This window comes from Oreochromis aureus, linkage group 23 (genome assembly GCF_013358895.1).
Source record: "Oreochromis aureus strain Israel breed Guangdong linkage group 23, ZZ_aureus, whole genome shotgun sequence".
Lineage (NCBI taxonomy): Eukaryota > Metazoa > Chordata > Actinopteri > Cichliformes > Cichlidae > Oreochromis > Oreochromis aureus.
In genome coordinates this window covers 45,943,632-45,967,750 of record NC_052963.1, presented here as the reverse complement: position 1 = coordinate 45,967,750, position 24,119 = coordinate 45,943,632, and the positions used below count along the sequence as shown (strand labels likewise).

The 24,119-nt window shown below is 39.9% G+C and overlaps 1 protein-coding gene across 1 annotated transcript in view; it reads right to left on the bottom strand.

Annotated features, from left to right (window-relative positions):
* The window catches only part of pex5la (peroxisomal biogenesis factor 5-like a), a 103,437-nt gene that overhangs the window by 33,687 nt on the left and 45,631 nt on the right, over positions 1-24,119 (bottom strand). Inside the window, 5 exon segments of the mRNA XM_039607085.1 lie at positions 6,021-6,114; positions 6,819-6,939; positions 7,753-7,962; positions 12,844-12,955; positions 23,083-23,211. Of these exon segments, the coding sequence (XP_039463019.1) occupies positions 6,021-6,114; positions 6,819-6,939; positions 7,753-7,962; positions 12,844-12,955; positions 23,083-23,211 (666 nt within the window).

Here is a 24,119-nt window from a genome sequence, read left to right as displayed (position 1 = left end):
TTCAAACATAGAACATCGCATTACACACACGCGGAGGTAGGAGGACAGGCGGGCAGGGAGAGTGTGCAGGGTCAGCCGTCTCTGCTTTCTCAGGGATGAGTAAATATCCCTGCCTCAACAAAGCCTCTGACATGCTTAGGAAGGCCAGCCGAATCACTACTGTCAGCACCCCCCCGCCCAACCCTCGCCTCGCACACGCAGACCTGCTCCTCATCTGAACCACATCCTACTTATCCAGCCTCTCACAATTTCACCCTCCGGCCTGGCTCACTCCCGTGTGCATGCAATGTAAAACCAGAATATGCTGATAGATTCTCACTTACACACTTGGATAATGAAGCTTTGCTGTGCTGAGAAAATGGAAACCAAACAATTACACGCAAGTGGTTTTGCATTATCAGAGTGTGGTATAGTTTACACGACTTCATATAAAGACCTGTGCATTCACTTTGAGAAGTAAATGATTCTGAGATACTCATATACAATGCATTAGGCTTACTAGAAATAGCAATAGCTGTATGTATCGCAGGGCTAGGAAATCTATTAGAGACTGCTCCCTGTGCTTGCAGTCACGCCAGCTATTATCTGTAACATTTCCCATCTGGAAAAATATAATGCAAAATTCATCTTAATGTCACCCAGAATGGGTGCAAGAAAGTGCTTCATCAAGAGCAAAATGCATGCAGTGCCAAAAAGAAAAAGTTGCCACAAATGCAGGATTCTGTATTTGGATTGCTTAAGGAAAAATCCACCCAAAAGTGTTCTGTCACAGTTTCATCTCTTCAGCTTGAATCAGAAATGTGGTGAGATTTACTATTCTGCTGTGAGATTTCCAGTCCAGCTGTAGTTTCATACCAGACAACATTTTAACAGCTTTTATTCCAAATTCTTGGTGGTTGTTTTTTGGGCTTCTTTCTACATTCAGTTTTTCACTTTTAGTTCATAACAAGATGGAATTTAAATTACATGGTTACAATTCACACAGTGCAACCTGATGATGTGTTCGGGCGTTGTTAATAGTGTATGTACACTACCAGTCAAAGGTTTGGACACACCTTCTTATTCAATTGTTTTTCTTTATTTTCATCACTATTTACATTGTAGATTCTCACTGAAGGCATCAAAACTAGGATTGAACACAGATGGAATTATGTAGTAAAGACAAAAGTGTAAAATAAATAAAAACGTTGGATTCTTCGTAATAGCCGCCCTCTGCTTTGATTCCTGCTTTGCTCACTCTCGGCTTTCTCGCCATGAGCTTCATGAGGTCGTCACCTGAAATGGTTTCCAACAGTCTTGACGGAGTTCCTAGAGATGCTGAGCACTTGTTGGTCCTTTTGCCTTCACTCTGCGCTCCATCTCATCCCAAACCATCTCCACTGGGTTTAGGTCAGCTGACTGTGGAAGCCAGCCCATCAGGTGCAGCACTCCATCCCTCTCCTTCTTGGTCAAACAGCCCTCACACAGCCTGCAGGTGTGTTTGGGGTCATTGTGCTGTTGGAAAATAAATGATGGGATGGCGTGGCTGCAGGATGCTGTGGTATCCATGCTGGTTCAGTGTGCCTTCAGTTTTGAATAAAGCCCCAACAAAGCACCCCCCCACCTCCTCCATGCTTCACAGTTGGAACCATGCATGTAGAGACCGTTGTTCACCTTTTCTGCACACAGACACGGCAGATGGAACCAAAGATCTCAAAAATTGACTCATCAGACCAAAGCACAGACTTCCACTGGTCTAATGTCCACTCCTTGTGCTTCTTGGCACAAACAAATCAACAAATGAGTTTCATTGTAGGGCTTGATGGTTTTTGCAACTGCACTTGGGGCACATTCAAAGTTTGAGCAGTTATCCAGACTGACTGATTTTCAGTTGTTAAATTAATGATGGGCTGTTGTCTCTCTTTACTTAGCTGATTGGTTCTTGCATAATATGAATTCTAACAGTTGTCAAATAGGGCTGTCAGCTGTGTACAAACCTGACTGTTGCACAACACACCTGATGTTTGTGTTGGTCTCTTCCCCTAGAAGGTAAGAAACTCGACAAATGAACCCTGACAAGCACACCTGTGAGGTAAGACCATCTCAGGTGACTACATCATGAAGCTCATTGAGAGAAGGCCGAGGGTTTGCAGTGCTGTCAACAAAGCAAAGGGTGGCTGCTTTCTAAAATATAAGACATGTTTAGAGTTATTTGTCATTTTTGTCTTTGTTGGATAATTCCATATATGTTGCTTCATAGATTTGATGTCTTCAGTTTGTATCTACACTGTAGAAAGTAGTAAAAATAAAGAAAAACCATTAGATGAGAAGGTGTGTCCAAACTTATAGGAACCTATCTACCCTGTGTGAAAACCTGAAAACTAAGAACTGCAATCAAGCCTTTGCAATAACTGGCGATGAGTCTCTCACATCGCTGTTGAGGAATGTTTCTTCTTTTGCAGAATTGTTTTTAATGAGATTTTTCTCAGTCATGCACACAGAGGTTGTCGATTGGTGACATAGTCATGGCTAAAAAACAAAACAGAAAACTAAGAAAGAAAACGTATTCAGGTTTAAAATAATGAGCCCTGAATTTAAGCGAGAGGCAGAGGAATGCAGTGTCTTATTTCCTGTCGGTATTTATTGTTTTGGTTTTTTCCAGCTGTTGTTTGTCTGTTTTTTCTTTTTCTTGCTGCTCCGATTAAAACCCAAGAATCTGCATTTAAAATGCAAAATGTTTCTGTAAAAGCAGTGGAAGTAAGTAAGCACCAGACTGCTCTGTAGAGCCAGTGAGCTCGCTATGATAAAGAAAAATGTAAGATGAGATTGGCAGGACAGGCACTGAGGTGGAGGCCATTTGTTTTCTGTCTGTTTTTATCAAGTTTATGCAAAAACCACAAAAGCTAATTTCATGAAGGCTGGCACAGAGGCCGAGCGTGTGCAAAGCAAGAGTCCTTTAAATGCTTAAATCTTTCTTTCACTTTCTTTCAGACATTGGTCTTGGCAGAGGATGTGCCCTCCAGTTGCCCTTCTTATATTTCAAAGACATGATGTTTTTACTAAAGGCTTGATAGGATGAGGACTTACTGGCAAATTACAGTTGGATGAGCTCTTTAAAAGCAGGGATTGAGGAAAAGAGTTGGAAATTTGGAACAATAAAACCTTGAAGCGTAAAGCTGGAGCTCACAGTGAGCGTGCACTTTTTCATTTTTTTAAACATATAAAATAAATGACGATTCTTACTTCTCCTTGATGTTTAACTCCACAAATGAGGGTGGATTTTTCCTTTAAAGGTTGAGTTATACACTTGTGTTAGTTTGGTGTATGTAAATCTCATGCAGGACGCGCCTCATCTTTGCATGCATTTTTTTTCTGTGTGCGTGTTGTACCTGCCACGTGGGAAGCTAAAACCACTCTTGACAGTATCTCTGTCAGCGAGCTACAATGTAACTCCTGAGCAAAACAAATTTGGTGCGTTTGTTTGCCAATAGCCCCCCCACCCCTCCGTCTCAGACAGCTATCTTTAATCCCAAATCTATTATTTATCAGTGTGCTGAAAAGGTGATGTAGGCTTAGCTAGCTCGGTGAGCTCAACACTAATGGGCTTGGAGTAAGGCTGCTGAATAATTTATAGGCTATTAATCTAATAATGGCGTCTGGAAACAAGACCCTTATGCAGACCTACACAGAGACACCAACTAAGGCAGAAAGCGCTTGACATTTGGACCTAGTAGCACCACAAAGGAATCCATCCCAAGGCCAACTTTGATCTTTATCTTACTTTTTGCTTTCAGTACAATCACCTCGTTTTTGGTCTTTAGAGCCAGATACTCTGAGAAGGTGTGATGCTGTTTCACTGGTACAAATGTATAAGTCTTTCAGTGTTATATGAAAGGATGCATAGGGAGGCTTACATGTCTTCCACTAATATACTGCCTGTTGAGCTGAAATGGAAGAATTGTAGGTGTTAGGACAAAATGATGGGTAAACAACACACAGTAGGGTGTCTTATTAGATACACTTTCATTGTAACACAACATAAACATGCAGTTGGTAAATAAAGCTTAAGTCATCAGTTTGTAAACCCTTTGGAATGACCAGGATTTCTGCATTGATTACTCCTAACATCTGGACTGATCTTTATCAAAGTCACAAAAACAGACATTTTTGAAGATGATTTGTGCTTTTCAAAAATAATCCCTGCAGAACTCCAACTTTTGGGAAAAATTTCCTCCGTTTCCTCCAGCTGCTTCTGCATGTTCTCCCTGTGCTTTTGTGGGTCGTCTCTGGGTACTCTGACTTCCACCCTGTTAGTATTATTGGTGATTTTAAATTGACTGTAGGTGCAATATGGAGCATGAACTGGTAACTGATAACCTTTCCTGGGTATTCCCTACCTCTGCCTGGCATCAGCTCCATGGGTAGGGATGGGTATCGAAAACCGGTTCTTGTTGAGAACCGGTTCCCACTGTTTCAATTCCTTGGAATCGTTTGCCATTTTTGCAAACGATTCCCTTATCGATTCTAGTCGCCCCGAATGACGTCATCACGTTGCGGAGCGTCGGAGCGTACCTGGCAGGAAACACGGCGCCTAAGCGGCTCAAACGCTTAAAAGTTTGTTTATACTTTACGAGAACGGATTGTCATCCGTTCAGGGCAACTTGCAATACTTGCAAAGTAGATATTTCATTAAAGGAGGAAACACTACGAATATGCAAAAGCATTTGCTGCATAAATGTCTTTAATTCCGCTCCGGACTCTTGAATCTCAACCCAGCAGCAGCAGCGGTAACGTTTGCACGTCATCTCCCGTTAATGCGGCAGGTAAATAATCAACTAACAGTGCATATTATGTTAGCGCGATCTGCTTTATTACAAAACCTGCCATTACTGTGCATTTAGGTGACCGTGATGAGAGAGACAGACAGAGTCTGGCTGGCGCTCGCTGGCAGTTGTCGCTGCAGTCTACCGGTAGCGTCTCTTTTCAGGCCCGAATGTCACCGAGCAGTGACTAGTTTGTGGTCAAAACCTTGCAGCCATTTGCCACAGCAGATGGTAAGTGAATGTGTTTAATTGTAGGCAGGGACATTACTGGATATTCTTGTGTAATTGCTAGAGAATAATTTATGTTATACTTTGTTATTGCTACAGAAGAATATTTATTTTATTATTTTACATTTACAATTTTCCCCGGGGACCCTGTGACACCCCATTGAAGAGCCGTAGGCTGTGGATCTCTTAAGATCTCACTGTTGGGTTTGTAAGGCCATGTTACTCCTAAATTTCTATCTTGTTGAAAGAGAAGATATAAAACAGTTCTAAGCTAATCGACCTTAGTGTTCTCCTTTTTAAAAACAAGAATCGATAAGAGAATCGATAAAGAATCGAATCGTTAAACAGAATCGAAAATGGAATCGGAATCGTTAAAATCTTATCAATACCCATCCCTATCCATGGGTCTCAAAATTTGATAAACAGTTGTTTAAAAAATGGAGTGATGTTGAAAGAATCTCTTCTATAGCATTTTACAGCTTCATGCATCCTAATAATCTTTCCTATAGAGTCCCATTTGTCCCATCACAAAATCTTTCTTGTGAATGTCAAGAAGCAGATGTTGACAGCCTTTATTTACAGCGACGTGCTCTTCTTCTGATTCCAGCTTCTGAAACTGAACCTCTGAAGTCAGTTTTTGGAAACATCAGGATCTCAGACATTCACAAAGCCTACACAAAGTATGAATGTGTGACATTAATGTGGTCACTTGTACTTGTTTATAAGTTTAGACAAAGACTCAGCCACGCGACAGGCAATCGATGCTGGGAGGTTCCACAAGCCTTTCCCTGCAGTTGTAAGTTCATTTAGTTTTATTTTCTCAAGGAGGGTGGTGGTGCTGGTGGTGCTGGTGGGGGGGTGTTCTGGAAAGGGAAACGCTAATGTCTGAGATGTGGAAAGCTTTTTTAGTTAAAAAAGACGATGGCTTCGAGTGTGCACACAGTGCATTAATGATGATTCCTGACTTCCACTCACACTCTGAGCACTTACTTGTGACGCCAGTGCAGACTCTGGTTCCAGTTTGGTATTTGCTTCCAGTGTATTCTTATTTGAAGAGTCTGTCTGTGTTTTACAATCTATGGACCTAAAGAAAAAAGAGAGACTGGGATAAGCCAGCATGTTAAACATGTTGGCAATAGAGCTTTAAGGATAAATAATTGGAAAATGGCAATAAAAAATTGTAGTTTTTTTTTTTATTTTTTTTTTTTTAACCTGTCCCATTTGGTTCTTTTGCCATCAGAATTATTGTCTAAAGGCGAAGAAAGATGCCCAACGGATTTACTTTACCAAATGGACCATCCCAGCCTTGCCGTAATGGTCTATTTGAAAAATTGTAGTTTTATTACATGTTTGCATAAAACATCACCATGGTAAATATTTAACTTCGAACTCTGGTGATAGCAGATAAAACACTATATAATCAACAGGTGGACAAACATTCAGTCTCCTCTGTTTCACTGTCTGATAAAGTAGCGTTTCCTCATTTACTTAAAATGTTCAGCAGGTCTGTCTGACAAAAACAGCTGATAAAGGAAGTGAGAGTGAAGTCGTGGGCCTAAAAACTCTGAACATAAAGACACTAAGAAAGTTCAAACAAGTCTGAGGAAGAAAGTGACAAATTTTAATGCGCAAAAAGCTGCGTAAGCTCTGAAACTTTGGCTACTGATTATTAGACATCTGACAGGGAATTCAAATTTTCAGTGCAAATAATAATGGTACTAGACAGATATTAAAAAAAAGATGATATCATTATTATCCAGTCAGAGTAATATAAAGGTAAGAACCTACCACAGAAACTCATTAGATGAATTTTTAGAAGAACGTCGTCTCTCCAGTTTCCATTTTCTGTTGCCATTTCTTTCAGGGTTGGGATTCAGTTCTTCCCATTTATCCAGTGAGCCAATCGTAACTGGTGACAGTAATAACATAACAAAAAACCAAACGAATGTAAGCGACTGAAGTGAAACATGGAAAAACAAACAAATGTCACTTCAAATTTGCCCGTGAAACATACACAGATGTTCCATTTTCTGTTAATTTGGGGAAATGCTAATGTGTTTTAGCTTTGAGGAAAACAAAGCAAAATGAATCAGTTTTGGTGTGCAATTAAATGGTGACACTAATTTTCAAAGATAAGTTATTTTTTCCAGCTTTGAAACATGAACCTTTTAACAGGTCTTTCTGAGAGTACAAATAATTAGCTAAAAACAAAACAATTAATCCTGCTGACGTCTAAACAAATTAAAAAATGAGGAGACGATCAGCTGTCCACAAATCTACCAGGACACAAAGTTCTGCTTTTAAATGACATCACAGTTATAATCAGTCTCCCTCCCATGAATTATTCACCACACCGCGGTTTGACTCGCTCTGCTCAATTATAGACTTTAACCTTTTCAACCGGCAAACACAAAAGGAACTGGCTGTTTCTTTTCTTTTATGCCTTTCATTACATTAAATCGACTCAGTGCTTCTGTGGGCGCTCTTGTGCACGTGTGAGGTCACTTCCACACAAGATGATGGGAGTTGTAGTTGTTCAAGTTATAAGGTGTGTAAGAGGGCTCGAGTGAAGGGTGGTGAAGGATTGACCACGTTTGCACATTAGTGTTGGCAGCGCGGGGCGGTCCTGGTTCAGTGTTATTGGAGCAGATCATCCCTAATACGAAGTATAATTTAGTGTTACTGATAGAAAATCCATCCAAACTTTGGAGCGTCTCTCTACCTGAGTCCAGTGATGCCCTCTCTGGGGTTCGCATACTTGGTCCCGTATGTTCAACTTCCACCTGGATCAGCTCCGTCTCATCTGTCTTTTTCCTGTGTGACGTGTTCTTCTGGCTGTCTCCCTGGGATAACAGGGCACTCTTTCTGTCCCTGCTGTTTCTCCTGTCTCCAGGTTCGCTGAGATCTAGCAGGTCCAGAGTTGAAGAAAGAACTGTGAGGAGATGGCACATGGTTAGCTTCTCATCTGTCATCTGAAGGATTAGATCATTGATAGCCATGGAAACTTCAATCATTAGATGTGTTCTAATTCAATGAAATCTGTAAAATAAGTGGGATCACACTTACATTTTGATCGAGTACTTTCCCCCCTGATTCATCGCTGAGTAGTTTCCACTCAGTTTCACTCTGTTCTTTTTTAAATTTGTAATCTGTAAGTTGACCATCTCCTTATCTCAAATGTAATTTTGTGACTTTATTGACGTCTTTACTTTAAGAGGCCTTTGAGGTTGGATCAAACTTGTAAAACTTTGTAATGAGACTGAATAGCAGGCTTCACGTTTTGTGCACCACGGGCTTTGATTTTGATTTGCATGGTTTCTGACGTGGCATGTAGACCTGTCAGGGGTACTTAAGCTGGAGTATTCCCCCTTAGGTGGGCATCTAAAAATTTGCTGCTGCTCTTTTCAGCCAATCTAAATATACTGCAAATGACTGCATGGTCTGATAAGGATGAGACGGGCTCTGGAGGCAGTTTGAAGTAACTCAAGCACAAGTCAGCAAAGCAGCAAAAGCAGGAGAGGGCACCTCTGTTTTTACCTTTTACAGACACATTTATTTTTTATATAATTATTACTGATTTTGATTTGTTGTGTTTTCTTTCATTTTCTGAAAGAAAAATAATTTTTGGTGCATGAGGAGTAATCTTAACAAACCATCCCTCATTCCTTTGTATTTTGTAGGTGAACAGGTGTAGCGATCTTTTTGGAAACTTGAAAGTCAACATTTGATATGCGCATCTTTTTTCCTCAGTACAGCAGGAACTGCGTTAGACAAATATAATTTGTTGAAGCAGTCTTCTAGTTCTCCACGCGTCTCATTGGACAGTCAAAGCTGCCTTTTTGTTCTGTTCTCTATAAAGACGATCTTTGGATCGCCATCATTTCGAGATTTAGCTCTGGGGAGGCCAGTCCACTGATGGGGACTGATGGTGTTTCATTGTGTGTTTCTCTATCCAGACAGTGTGTTTGGGACCATTGTCATGCTAAAAAATGAAGCTGGAGCCAATCAAACACTTTTTTTTTTTGCACTTTTCCTGTTTCTCAAGTATGTGACTTTCAGATACAATTTTTTAGGCGTGTCACTTCTTCTTTTGTCCTCCAGTTCTCTCAGGTTTTTTAAGAAGATACTGCACACCATGTGGTGGTATGCCATGTCTTTGTTAGTTCTTTGGAAATCACCTTATTGGTGCAAGAATACAATTCACTGCCTGTCAAACTGTGTTATCGTTCGCATTTTTTATGAATTCAACTAAAAATGAGTTTTTGTGACAGGCTGCTCGTAAGTGGAGTTATAATTGGGAAAATGCGACTGTTGTCTGATATGTGTGGATATAACACTGGTTGTTGTGCTTGAATCATTCACAGATCCATGTTAGGTGGCTCAACAAACAAGAAAACATTACTGTGAAAATGCTCAGGTACAAGGAGAGGACTAAAAATGAAAAAAGAGGCAAACTTTGAAAGACCTTCAGAGGCTGAAGAACGACTGCTCAAGGCTATTTTAAAAATTCTAAGAGAGTCTGGTTCCTTGGAAGCAAAAATATAAAGAAAAGAGTGAGGACTAAAAATCTTTGCATCGGATCTATCGTGGCATTTTTTCCTTTTGCAGTAGACTCACTTCCTTTATTTCCCATCAGTAATCTAGTGAGAAACACTGCAAAGCAAGTACATGGCATGTTTTTGTGAGGTTAGATAAAAAATTCATGACTTACTAAAACCCACACTAAAACATTTTCATATACTGGATATTTGAGGAACCCACAAACTTTTCTTGCTCACCTCCGAGGGGCCCGACGGCGTCTTTTGAGCCATACGAGCTTAAAAGTGCAGGCATGTGACTGCATAATTGGCATGCTGCTGCTTCATGACAAGCAACTGAGAGTATTTGTTGACTGAAATCTCTGCATAATTAGCGAGTGTGCTTGTCTTCCCAGCCTTGTGCTCTTTAGATGACAAATACAATTAGAAATCAAGGGATGGATGGTTGCCTGAAGAGTTTTCAGCATCAAAAGAATCACGAACGCTTTATGAAGAGACAGTGATGTAAAAATTGTTTTGCCACCCAGAGTCTCCTTGAAATGATGATACTAGGAAGAAATACAGCGCACAGTAAGCATTTAGAAGTGGAAGTTACTGTGTAGTGGCCAGTGGGTTTCTAGGAAACAAGTAAATATGACCACTGGGAGGTCGAGAGTCCCGATCTCTTCAGTTTGACACCAGCGAGCCAAAACATTATGACAAATTACAGCTGATTATCTTGTACCAGTGGTCTCCATCAGGTCACATCAGAGCTCTTGTAGTGAGTGTGTGAAACAGATTTGACAAAGACCAAACTGTTCAGCGGTGAATTTCTGCTGCAGTGGAGAGAGAACGTATTATTGGCCACAGAGTTAGAGGGATGTGTGACGCTCCATCAATCACAAAACTAAAGGACTCTGCCTGATACAACTGCAGCAGGGTGACCTGTCCACTGCCTCGATGTTGTGCCACACAAACTGTGATGCATCAAGTATCCAGTCTGATCGGCAAACACAGTTTTGTGCGTCTCCAGTTTAAATCAAGCCAGTAGACAAAATGACCCTCTGCTGTTTTGTGATTGATGAAGGAAGCTACTCCCCACACCCACATTCATTTTAAAGTGTGCAAGCGTGGACCATGTGTGCACACATCAGCGTTTAATTTGTTTAATTTACTAGTAACACTTACTGGACAACAATCGAAATGTCATCTTTGGCAATCACTTTTTAAATTTCAGTTCCCAAGAATATCATGTATTGACACAATCCTACCACATGTGCTCATGATCCTTAAATCATGAGCACATGATCCTTCCTGTACCTCTGAAGTACCTCTGACGAGAGTGCAGGTGAAAGAAAGGTAGAGAAGGGCACGCTGGTGGTCCCAAACTCAAGATTTTCAGCCAGAATTAGTTTGTGTTTTAATTTAAATTTTGATTAGTTGTGGGCACCAAGATGACTTGGATAGGCTTTGAGCTGCAAATACCTCAAGGTACGTTCAGAGAAATGAGTCCATGCTGGTTGGTTGAGGTGTTTTGGTTACACGTGAAGGACAAACAATATGTTAAACAAGGATTTTACTACGATATTAACAATTAAACTGCATCAAAATCCAGCAGTGCCACATGTTTCAGGGTTTCAGATGTATTTCACTAAATTACACGAGGACATTTATATTTAAGAGTTTCATCCTTCAAGCCTTCCTTTGACTATTTAAACTAGCAAGTAAACATCAAAGTGATGACAAAAGGGAAAAATGGGAGCAGAGGAGTGTTGGTGAAGTGTTAATGTCAGAGCTGCATTGGTCCTGATGGAGTTCCCCAAACCTCTGCGCTGTTTTCTTGTCAGCAGAGACGACCAGCTGATTCTGTTGTTTTCATTTTTCTCACTTAAATCACAAATTTAAATAGACGTATAATTGACTCGGTTCTAAACCCCAGATACCCGTGACATCAATTCATAATTAACTGTGGAGGTTTTTAAGCCTCAGAAGAGCAACAAAACCCGCTGCTGTCGACCTGAACAGCAGATGGAAGTGAAACAGAGAAAGCATCATCATGGAGGACTCATGTGGATCAGCATACTTGAGCTCGTAATTATCTTTGCTTGTTCGATTTTGTTAAGTGTCGTGCGGTTCCGGAAACTTCCATCCAGCATGAAAACAAGTTCACAAACAATCAAACCTAAAATTTGCTTCACCTGCATCATTTTATGTAGCTGCAAACTGCAGCAGCAGGAGGCTGGAGTGAAATTTGGGTGTATACTGAGTGAACGAGTGCCTAAACACAGAGTTTTCTCTGTGTATTATCATTACTCTTATTTTTGACTTCTTATTTCCAACTCACAATGAGAATATAATCCCCCGGTTTTGCAGTTTATGTTCCTAAACATAATGGTAGACAGGATTTTTCCATTAGGGAGAGACAGAGTTCCTCACAGCATTTTTCTCTGCTGACGAGTTTGACGTGTCAGCTGTCTGATCTGCAAACTGTTGTTCAAAAGATGTCATGTGGAAATCAAGATGGTGTTCAGCATCTGTTAATGTCAGATGATGGAGTTTCTCAACAGTGAGTCTGACCCAGATTATTTTAGCACAAACAATCATTTAAAGCACTAATTATAATAAATTTGCACTAAAATCTTTAAATATAGTCAGTTTTAATGTTTGACAGAGAAAATAAATTAGTCCACTATAATGTGTGAAAATCACAGGAAACATTATTGTATGAGGCGAATAAAACTGATTACTGGGGTATTTAGTAGGGATAGTGTTAAAACTGTAAGTATATTGGACCAGTGTGTGAATGTGTGTGTGAATGGGTGGATGTCTGGATATGTAAAGCACTTTGGGGTCCTTAGGGACCTGTAAAGCGCTATATAAATACAGGCCATTTACCATAGAGCTGAAAACAAAATGTTGGAATGAGCCTTTGTTTAGATGCTAAAACCTTTTTTAAATATATATACAGTACATCCTTCAACAGCTAATGTTTGTGCAAGCACCGGGCATCACTGAGTGCAACCTGTGGCCACTGAAGAATCAAAATATCATATAATATATGATGGTCTATTGATTTGACTTGAAGCACGGGCAAATTATATAAAAGAAAGAAACTCCTCTCCAGGATTTTGTCCGTGTTGGATAAAAAGAGGAAGTGACATCCATTTGTTCTAGTCCCAACATGGCTCAGAAAGGTTTTCCTGGGTATTCAATATGAGTAGATTTAAATATAAATATTGTACAAATTAAAAAAATACTTTATCATCAGCTTAAATGCGGAAATAAAAGTGCTGTACCGGCTGTGTTGGAAGTAACTGGGCGGGAAACCCCATCGCACTTGGTCTCGCAGAGGAAATCGTCGATAGAAGGGCTTAGAAGCGGGCGGCTCTCTTGTTGCTCACTCACCAGCTGCAGGGACAAACACATGAGACAGTTCAGGCTCTCTTAGCATGTCTCTCATCTTAAACTCCCTTCAAATCCTCTGTGAAAGCCCCCCCAAAGCCTTGTTATTATGAGGGGAAGTTCAGGCCACTGGTTCACATGACAGCAGAGCTATACTGTCAAATCCCTAAGAGTGTGTAAACTTCTACAACTCTGTCTTTTAGGGGGAGACGTGCTCGTGGTGCACATTATTTAACGGCACATACTGAACCTGTCGTCGCTCGGCTTTGCACTGTCTTCTCTTTGCAAACTGATATGTGCATGTGGCATATGGTTGAACACAGCTGGTATTTCATGATTCTCTTATCACACAATCACATCTCTATGGTTAAAAAACCAACAAACCCTCAGATTACTACAGAAAGGAGAACAGGTTATTGGAGTGTGTGTCATGTCACTGCACTGAGATCCAGATGAGCTGGACTCAGAGCTGCTTGGTGTCCAGAACAATAATTACATAACCATTCCTGCTTATCTCACCTTCCAAACCATGAAATGCTAATCACTGCCTTTGATGCACCAATTTGTAGGGTTGCCAGAGCAGCTGCTGAATAGGTCACATCCAGTTCATTATTGGTACTACGAAGCCTCACAACACTTCAGGTGCAGCTGGTCTCAATTTGCCAGCCATTTCTTCATCATTTGGAGAGGAAAGCAGCCGCCACCGGTGATGTCATTGTGTAGCGTGTCCATAATGCTGGCAGCGAGGAAATGTGACATTTCCTGTTGTTGCTGTGCAGGCCATGGCCACAAGCAGGATTTTAATGAAGGTCCTGTTAGTTAGCAAGCATGAAGTGCGCTGAGCACAATCTGCCATATGTTCGATGAAGTTTTGGACGGGCTTTTGATAGCGTTATATTACTTTGCAATTACGCTGACTTCCTGAATAAATCTGGAGTGCACGCTGGGCGCTGCTCGACCTCTTTTGGAGAAACTATAAAAAACAAATATCTGACCGCGTGCTCAGAGACATGAATATTAGGCTAAATGGTCATTGTAACATGGCCGTGTGACAGGTAATGCACTTAAAGCGCGTATTAGAAAGATCTGTGTAAATGTGTGTCAACAGTAAAGTGCAGTGTTCAGTAGTCAGCAAGACGAGAAAAGTGCTGTGTACGTAAAAGCCATTTGTCTCTTTGATTGGGGAGTCATTCACCTTCTTTAGGATCTGCTCCACCAGCTGGAAGCTAAATGTCAAAACGTGTGAAAAAATATTTCAGTTAACAAAGATAAAAACAAAACCATTGAAAAATATTCAAACTGGGATTTTGTGAACTTGCAAAACCAACTAAAATAAAATTTGAAGATATATACAGGAAATATTCTTAATTTCAGTGTTTGTTTCCTGATGAGGCTTTGGTGTGTACAAGACTGTGAGTCAGGTGCTTTCAAAAAGGTCTGATTTTATTTCCCTAAACCCGGTCCTCACATATGTCCTCTGTGCAATAATAATTAATGAGGACTAAAAATAACACTGAAACTAATAGAAACTAAAGTAAAACTAAACGTTTTAAAAACGAACAAACAAACGCACTCTGGAAACAAACTGAAACTAAACTGAATTAAAAGCAAAAAGTGAAAATTAAATAAAAATAAAAACTAATTAGAAAACTGGAAAAACTCAAGAGAAGCAGGGCAACATATTATATGTTGTGCCTCTATTACATTATACTGACATTATATGAATCCTTCTTTGTGTTTATTTCTTACTCTTATTTATCAGTGGTGATCAGCAATGGGAGAAGGGAAATGACGGCTTTGGTTTTATCCTTGCTCTGCAGCAGAGATGCTTTAAAAGAGGACATGAATAACATCCAGAGACGGGCCGTTAGTCTGTGGAGTGAGAGATTGTGCTGAGTAGCAGGAACAGTGACCCAGCACAGATAATTAGGCTGTGTTTGTGCTGCTCTGCTGTCTGAGTAGAGATTTTGTCCATGGGAAGTCTCACAATGTCGAGTAACTTTATTTCACCTTTTGTTGCCAGCCAGTGTGTTCTTGTCCAATTTGGTCTGAAGCAACCAATCTTAAAATGAAATCCATGAGGGTGGATTTGTTTTTAAAGGTCATATTAAGTGATTTACAGACTGTGCTTGCTCTGCAAAGGTTCATTTGAGTCTGAGTGAAGGCTAAGCCGCTGCTGAATCAGTTACAGCTGTTAGCGGTGTGAAAGGAGTGCATGCTTCATTTGAGCTAACCCTAACCCGGATGATAACCACTCAGCTGCTGGCCTTTAATGCAGCAAGTGACTCATCTTAAGTGACTTTTTGTTGCTTTTAATTAAATCACTTGTACTCAATCAACTACATATCACCTGAGTTAAAAAGAAAAAACCCATATGTGTGAATGTTTCTGTGAGAGGAGGAAATTCTTCCATTGCTCTTCTATTTCTCTGTTTGCTGTTTATGTTTTTGCCATCTCACTATATAGAGTGACATATATATATGTACAAACAATAGGCAACTCAGGCAAGGCTAAAATTATAAGAAAATATTATAAAACATTATACAAAAGCCTGTTTTTAGAGGTGTTTTTTTTTTTTAAATAGGACCTGATTGTGCTGAGCCTAATGGTCAAAGAAAAATTGCCCAACAGTTTTGGGCTAAAACAGTGAAAGCACAGTGTCCCTTTGTTTTAAAGACTGGACTGTGGAACCTTTAATCGACTGTCTGCTCTGAAGAGTCTGAGGGTGATATTCTTATTACTTGTCCAACAAAGGGGACTAACATTATTAGAAATATGATCAGGACCAATAATGAGGACTTAAGTTTTTATCAGAGTTCAGCAGTAAGAATTAAAGGCACACAGTTCGTAATGGCAGTGTGGCCGGAGACTAAATGAGACATGAGCTTGCCAATCATTAGCACATAAGATGGTGAGACACTCGTGTATAATTATGGATTACATGGCTGAATAGCAGCAGATATAAAGGAAACAAAACAGGTCCAAGGACTGAGCCCTGTGGGATCCCAAGTGTTAAGATGCACTCTGTTTGATAAACTGCATGAGAGCCACTCGAGTGCCTCTCCATCTACACCATCTCACATTAGCAGCGATTAGCTTGTCACACATCACGTTGAAACTGATGGCTCTTTGCTAACATTCATGGCCCCAGTTGCCTAGGCGATGCTTTTATATATTTATTACCAGCCAATCAAAGATCACTCTCATTGGTAGTCACTTAGGTTGCTTCCTTGAGGATTGAGATGAGTTTATCTTCCACCCATTTCAGTGGATATGTGGCTTGTACTCGCTTGAAGGTGGCCAGTATGGTCTCCAGTGTGTAGCTAGCTTCACTGTATTGAACCGAATGGTTGGCTAAATCAAATGCTACAGTCAGGTCCAGTAAAATAACAAGAGCAAAATGAACTAAGTTAAAGTGCTGTTCATAAGCCGAACTGCAGTAAAACAGTTTCTGAACTGATTTTGTCCCTAAAGTCAGACTGAAATGGATCAAATCAGTTGTTGTGTTACATATAATTCAGCAAAAATGCTTTTAACATAACAAGCTTTCCAACATATTTTGACAGGTTTTACCATCATGTCTCCTCATATTCATCTGAACTTTTTTGTATGTAAAGAATTTTAGCAACTTTAATTACAGTTACATAAGTAACTGGTGTTGCAGATCGTTATTTTGTGAAAACATTACTTAATTAAATGTTTATTCAGATTAACAGTGAACTGACTGTTAGCAGTTCAGGTATTTGACTATTTGATAGTTAATGTACTAATTTGCTGGTACACTAATGTGTTCTGTTTCCTATACAGATTTCTGTATTGACAGCTTTGCTGTTTAAATGAAGCATTAAGTCAGCTCGGTTATATTGCCTGTGGCACAGTAACGTATGCATGAGTGCATGCAATCAAATGCACTCTCTAGCGTCTTGCACGTAAGAATAAAATAGAAGATTTCCTTCTGTCTTGTGTTTTCAGGATTCAAGTCTTATTTCTGATTTTAATGTACTTAACACATCATGCTTCGAGCTAACCGAGCCATTAAATACCAGTTGAGCTGTATAAATATTGTATAGTGTTCTCTTTAAAAACTCTGCAGAGACCCAAAGACTGGAGGCAAACGCTGCCTTAACAATGTAAATGGCATTCATAAGTGCACATGCTCACAGTGACTGAGCATTTGGATTGCAGCTGTGTTTTCATGCAGTGGACGATAACCATGATAAGCAGCATCTGTCCATTCAAAGCATCTAATAAATCATTTGTGAGTTTGGCTGTTTTCTTTTGAGACACGTTTTTATAACCCTTTTTTCTACATTACAAGACTTTGGATTTTTCCACTCTGTTTATTTATTTATTTATTTATTTTTTGATTGATTGACTGAAGGTCAGTTCTGTCAAATGAGCAGCATGTGGATCATTTAGAAAACACCAGAGTCCTCCAGTAATGCTCTGATTTAATTGAATAGTGTAGAGATTTAAAGTTTTGACAGACATGATTGGGATGTATGCTGCTGAGCCATGTTCTGCTGACAGCTGACATTAGCATATCCCCAGAAAATGTGACATTTGAAACAATATGGTGACAAATTTCACACAAAACTACATCTTTGGTACAGCAGGCCTTTTCTTTAAATCAAGGATGGAAATTTCAGTTTTAAGTCAAGGTGATAAATCTTTGTGATCACACACTGAGCCTAATATTTAGCCTTTTTAGTGACATGTTTTTTTTTAATAGATGTCACCCAGTAATTTGTGGATGTTGCTTTCAGGCTTCAGTTCTGGCATTATGGTTGTTGCCATCCTGTTTTTGCAGCCAGAAGTAACCAGAATAAGATCAGGGGCTGGAGTGCTAAGCTAACAGTTAGCTACATTAGCATGCTTGATTAACAAGGTGCATACATCGGCTGTATGGGGCACGGGAACAAATAGCTGCTAATTAGTGTTAAGTGCATGCAAATATACAACATCATCAGAATTGGAGGATAGACTGACATTACAATTAACCAGACAGAAAAAGGTGTTATTTAATAGATATTAGCTGGCACCCACAGACTATATGAAATAGATGGCTGTAGCTTCTGCCCCTGAAAAATGAAGCCAAAGCCAAAATGCCTTCACCCCACATTTTTTAAACTCCCCTGACTGGAATAAGTTCTTAGGTTGGACACAAGCCTGCAGTGTTTATGATCTCAGTAAAGGCTTTCCTAACGAGTTAATGGTTTTAATCACTTCTTTCAAGTTTTATTTTATAGAAACTTACTGCTCATTTTGTAAATTATGGTTGCCTTTAATGTAAAATGGACAATAAAGGAGGTTGGGCTTTAGTGCATGGCTACTCTTTGTATCAAGGTTTATTAATAAGGAAAAAAAGGATGATGGCCGAAATATTTAGTCATTGTTTTGTTGACCATGGCTATGTTAAAATATGTCAATCTTTTATATAAAGATTATATCAACACCCCCCTGTCACTTAAAACGGCCACACTCTTAAAATATATATAATTTTAAGGCAAAGAGACCAAAAAATGTTCTGCAAAAGGGTGTAAATATGTTTAATTCTGCTGAAAAGTTGGGGATGTTATCATGGCATCGACTTGCTTTGAAACCAGCTTTAAGTGGCCATTTGATATGTTGCATTTGTTTTTGCTATTTCTGCACTGGCTTCGTTTTAAGGCTCAACTCCATTTTTCAACAGTTTCCAAGTGTGGCATATTCACTAAAGACACCATCTGGTGTTACTATGACCACGATGGACGTATCATTTGGTGAGTGGGGAGAGCAGCAGATGAGAACTTTTAGCACAGGTTGGTTTTATGGACAGGGTGACAGGGATAAAGAACCCTACTGGATTTTAAAATCCTCCAGAGTGATATGTGAGGCCCGAGGTTGTAAAGCTTGGCGCTGTTACTGACTACATTTGGGATGTTTTCAAGGTTAAATGTTAAACACTAGTCTCGCCTTAAGGGTGAACATATGGTAGCGTGGTAACACTAAACTAGAATGGTCATAAAGGGAACTATAACCCATTAGCATTCAGCACAAAAGCACTGCTGTGCCTAAGTGCATCATTAAAGATGTTAGTGTGAATGTGGAGTCTGACAGACTGAAAGCTTGATTTGACTGTGAACGGTCGCTTTTGAGCCTATAAGTTGAGGCACACCTGTGAAGATGAGCTTGTTTCTGTATGACTGCTGGCAGCCCTCTGATGGAGGACCCTGTACGATCTACGCCCAACCCTAAACGATCACTGTAAGCTGATGTAGTTCTTCAAAGCACTTTGTGTAATTGCCACAGGAGCCTGTTCTAAATCATGGCTTTGAAATGATGAGACCTCTTCATTTTCCTCCTCCAATCAACCAGAAAATGGGGACAGAAAATCTACCATCTTTATCCGGGAAGATGTGTGAGGCACAGAGCTGGTAGCATGCAAACACTAATTACAGGTTCACTTCTAAGGCAGGAGAGGAGCTTTGTGAGCTGTTTGCCCATTACTCTTTCTATGAGGAGGTTACTGTTTTCTCTCGCTGCCTTTTTTTTTACTCTCTCCTATGCAAAGCACTTTGGCATTTTGTTTACAAGTGCTTTAAGCAGTAATCTAGAATATTATGTAATGGAAAACTTCAGCTAATTGTGCCGCTTGGGCTTGACTCTCAGATGTTGCTGTCAGGGGAATTGTGTACCAGTTAAACTTGTCAGAGCCTTGAAGGAGGGGAGGCTGAGGTGAGGGTAGGAGGAGGTGCAGAGGATGGAAAACACTACATAAAGGCAAAGAGAACTAATGTCAGCTGTAAGCTAAAAGCTGGCGGCTATGCAATGGATGGTTGTCTAGAAAAATGATAACAGTCAAGGTTGTATGCTTTATAGAGTTCTCATGGTTAGTGCTGTGGACAGGGATTATATAAGATCCAACTGTGCAAGTCTTTTTTTAAATGCAAAATTGATTCTTATAAATCATTAGAAAGCTTCTCCGTGATGCATCAGGTTGTTTACTCGTTACTTTTGTTTCCAAGCAGTTTCCTGTGGGTGGTGATGATGATCTATTCATCCCAAAGGCTTGTTGGGGGTTTTATGAGTCATCGTGATGGCTTTATATGATTTGACTTTAGGCAACAAAGTCAAAAATGAAATATTAAAAAAAAAGAATCATTTCTTCCCTTATATATTTGAGTGAAGAATAAAGCTGCCATTATTTCATACTAAAAGCTTGCTACCAGACTGCCTTTGGACAAAAATCATCAATTCAACAGCCCATCGCTCTGTACTTTCATTGTGATTCGTCCAAGCCTCGTTTTATTAATGCCGAAGATTGGTCCTAAACAGCTGGCTCTATAACGTGTCTTGTTATAATGACTGGAGCTGGCAGAGGTATGGATCAGTGGTTAGCACTGCTTCCTCACAGCAACAGGATCCTGGATATTTTTTTTTTAATTTCTCTGGTTACTCCAGTTTGTCCTGGCATTGAGAGTCATGGTAGGTTAGCCCCGAAACCAAGGTTAACCCTGCCTATTTTGGCCAAGGACACTAATTCAGTTTGAACTTTGTTTGTAAATAAAGGTTTGAAATATTCTACCCAGGACAATATTGTGCTCACTGATTTGTTTTTAGGTGACACAGTGTGAAAAAAGTACAACGTAATATTAAAAAAAGGAATGTATCCATTTTTTACAGGTACTTTTTGCACATTCAATCTTACTTTTTTACTAAAAGTCCATAAAAAATGAACAAAATAACAAAAATAAAACAAAAACAGAGAATTAGCAGCAAATCTGTTGCAGATACAGTAGCACACAGTTCTGAAGATCATAACTGTAGTTTAGTTTTATATAGATCAAGAAATGAGGATATCGGAGCTGTGAATTAAATAGAGGAAGAGGTGAATGTGACGTCTTGTTTCATGCTGATTCTTTTTCATGTATCATCATAAAGAGTCTGGCTGGTTGAAGCCTGTCTGTGTGAGGCCCATTTAGACATCATGCATCATCCTGGGCTTTCCAAATAAACCTGACCTGACTTGACGTGCGGCTAAAGGGACCACTGGCTGTGACTTAGCCTCTGCTAAGTGACATCAGGCTGGGAAACTTCTCAAACTGCTGCCTCAGCCACTGGAGAGCACTTCAATCATGAGTTGAGTCCAGCCAAGTGGAATCAACATCCAGCATTCGCTTTGACGCTGTCATTTAAGTTTATTTTACTGGAAGGTGATTTTGACTAACTGACAATCCAGATATTAAAATAAAATTCTGGAGAAAAATTGACTTTTTCATAGACACCCTTCAACCATTTTAGCACATAAAATATTTAAACAACTTATCTATGAAATAGTGTGCGCGAACACTGGAGGGGTTTTGGTGAAGGACGTGCAAAAAGCAAGCCCAGCAAAGTGGTTGTTACTGTTACATGTCTGTGGTACTGAAATATGATTCAGCTGTTATAATTCTACACATTTTTCTACCTTTTTAAAAAAAAGAGGATACAGGAAACTCGCTGTCTACACATTATGCATGTTTGTCCTGCTTAGTATGTATAATGGGCCTCTAAGTTTGTGTCTTTGCTGTAGCTTTGATCATTTTTATAATTATGTGAAGACAATAGTGAGAAGAGATGTTTTATATTGTTTTGTTATTGTTTGTTATTTTTGATTCATTTTGAAAGTTGAAGCCTGTGGCTTTATGGAAACATGCTGTTATCATTGCACTGTGAGAAGTACACCGAAATGGTAACCACATTTGTGTTCATGTTCTTTTCAGTCAATGCTGGGCCTTAAGACAAGACTATTGACATTTGAAGGCTGTAAAATGTTATAACCCCCCAGTTTGAATGTTTTTAGCCCATGAATGGCCATCATCAGCTGTTATCAGCCCCGTGCATATTGCCAGTAGGCGGCCTCCTCTACCTACCAGCACACTCAATAGGCCGTTATCACCACATTCCCCGGTGGTCGTTCAGACTCGCTGGGCATAACTGATGGAGCGTTGCCTGTTTGAAGCAACAATAAAACTCAATGTAAAGTAGCAGGAGAAATATGAGCTGCTAACATCCAAACTGGGAATATAAGGATGTTATTGATCTATTATTCCCATTAATTTGGTTTCAGCCTCACTGCAGCATTTTAAATGAGCAGAAATGTCAGATACAGGAAATGTAGGCTGACACTAACCGTGTGTTAATGCGAAGCTAACAATCACTGATTCCTTCCTGACCCTTTACACTTTGGTTTAAGGTAAATCTTTAAATCGTGCACTGTTGGTGTCGACTGAGCAAATAATTTGGGGCTATAATTACCCCCCACCCCACACACACACACACTTAAGTGGGAACATTATATCTGTTGTATGAGAACTTATCAAGCCACACACTGTATTTGAAAATAAAACAGGAGTAAAGCATGCTACAGCTCATTAAAACATAGACACACACGCAGCAGCAGCACCCACAGAAGCAATCAAGCACAGGGCAACAAAACTCATACTGGCACTTGGTGCATAGCCTCCATCCTGCTTTACCACTTAAAAAGCAACAGAAGTGAAAAGCTCAGCAATGGCTGCAGTAATTTGCTGCAGTCTTTGGTTCAAAGAACACCACCAACAGCTCAATGCCATGCTGTGTGACATAGCATTTTTTGGAAATGCATTCACACACTGTTTGTGCTGAGGATTAGCTGCTTATGAGGTGTAAAAAGTTCACGAGGAAGTTTGACTGACCCGATTATGAATGGGACACGAAATTTGTGGTTAATCCCCATACAGTGTTAAATATAGAAGTGGACGAGCACTACGAGTGTTGCAGAGGCTAATTGGAAAAGATAAAGAGTCGCATGAATAATTGCAGTGAATTTGAGGTGACTTGTGTAGATGGTAACATCATTATGCTCTGTTTGTACAAATGTAGTGATGCATTAGGTGGGTTTTATACCCCATAGAGCAGCTGGAAATGAAATAATTTTTGCTTCTTTGTTAAATACAACAGTCATAAGGCTCAAGTTAGGAGTTAGTAGACAGTAGAGGTCAGTTATAGGACACTCAAAGCTTTGCTCGTGTTTCAGTGTGACCAACACAGGAGGACTTTCCACTTAAATCCAGGGGGTGGGGGCTGGGGATTGGGGGTGGGTGGGGTGTTTCTGAAATGCATCTGCCCACCTTGGTAGTCACTGTGAGGAGGGGCTTCCCTTCTGATGACGCCTTACTTGGTATCTCCTTCAGGACCATGGCAACAGTCTTATCTGCAGCCCTAGAGTCTTTCCCCTACAACAGTGAGATCAACAACGACTTGTGTCAGGACAGTTGGACAACTGCGACCCCATCCAGGGCATCTTACAGAGCATACTTTACCTTATGATGATGGACAAATACTACAGGCTGTCTGATAATCAATACATCAACTAAAGACATTTCCACAAGACTATGGCAATGAGACAAAGGTCACTGCACGATGTAGAGGGCTGACTGTGGACAGAGATGAGTATGGTTGTCCACAGCAGCACTTCTGCACACTGTGATGATTATAAAGAGCTCATTATACAGAGTGTAAGGCTTGGACTCCACTATGGGTACAACAGCAAGAGGTAATATAAAATGTTTCTTCTAAAAAATTATACTGTGTGATGCAATGATTAAAGAAACAGGTTTCTTTAAGTTTCTACACTATTTTCAATATTTCCTCTTCTCCTGCATATTTTTAACGTGTTAAGGTGAAAACTAAGAAAACTGAAGCCAGCGTGTTAAAATCTCAATACTCATGATAGTAAAATTATTATATAGTAAAAAAGACCAATTGAGAGGATGAAAAAAAGGAAAACAATCATCAATCAACAATCAAGGAAATCATCATTCATCATTTGGATGAGCACGGGGTGGCTGTAGCTCAGGAAGGTTGGTGGTTCAATCCCTGGCTCCCCCTAGCCTGCGTGCCAAATATCCTCGGGCATTAACCCCAAGTTGCTCTCCGAAGCATCCATGGGTGTGTGAATGGTAGTTAGAAAGCATTGCTTGTGTGAATGTTGTACAGAGTGCTCTGGGAGAGTAGAGAAGCGCTATACAAGAATCAGTCCATTTACCACTAACACACTAATTGAACCATTAAGCATGTTTTCATTTTCACTCCCTATGAGTTACTATAAATAACCGATGATGACAAAACTAAATAACATAATCAAAAGCTCCAGTTTGATTGTTGA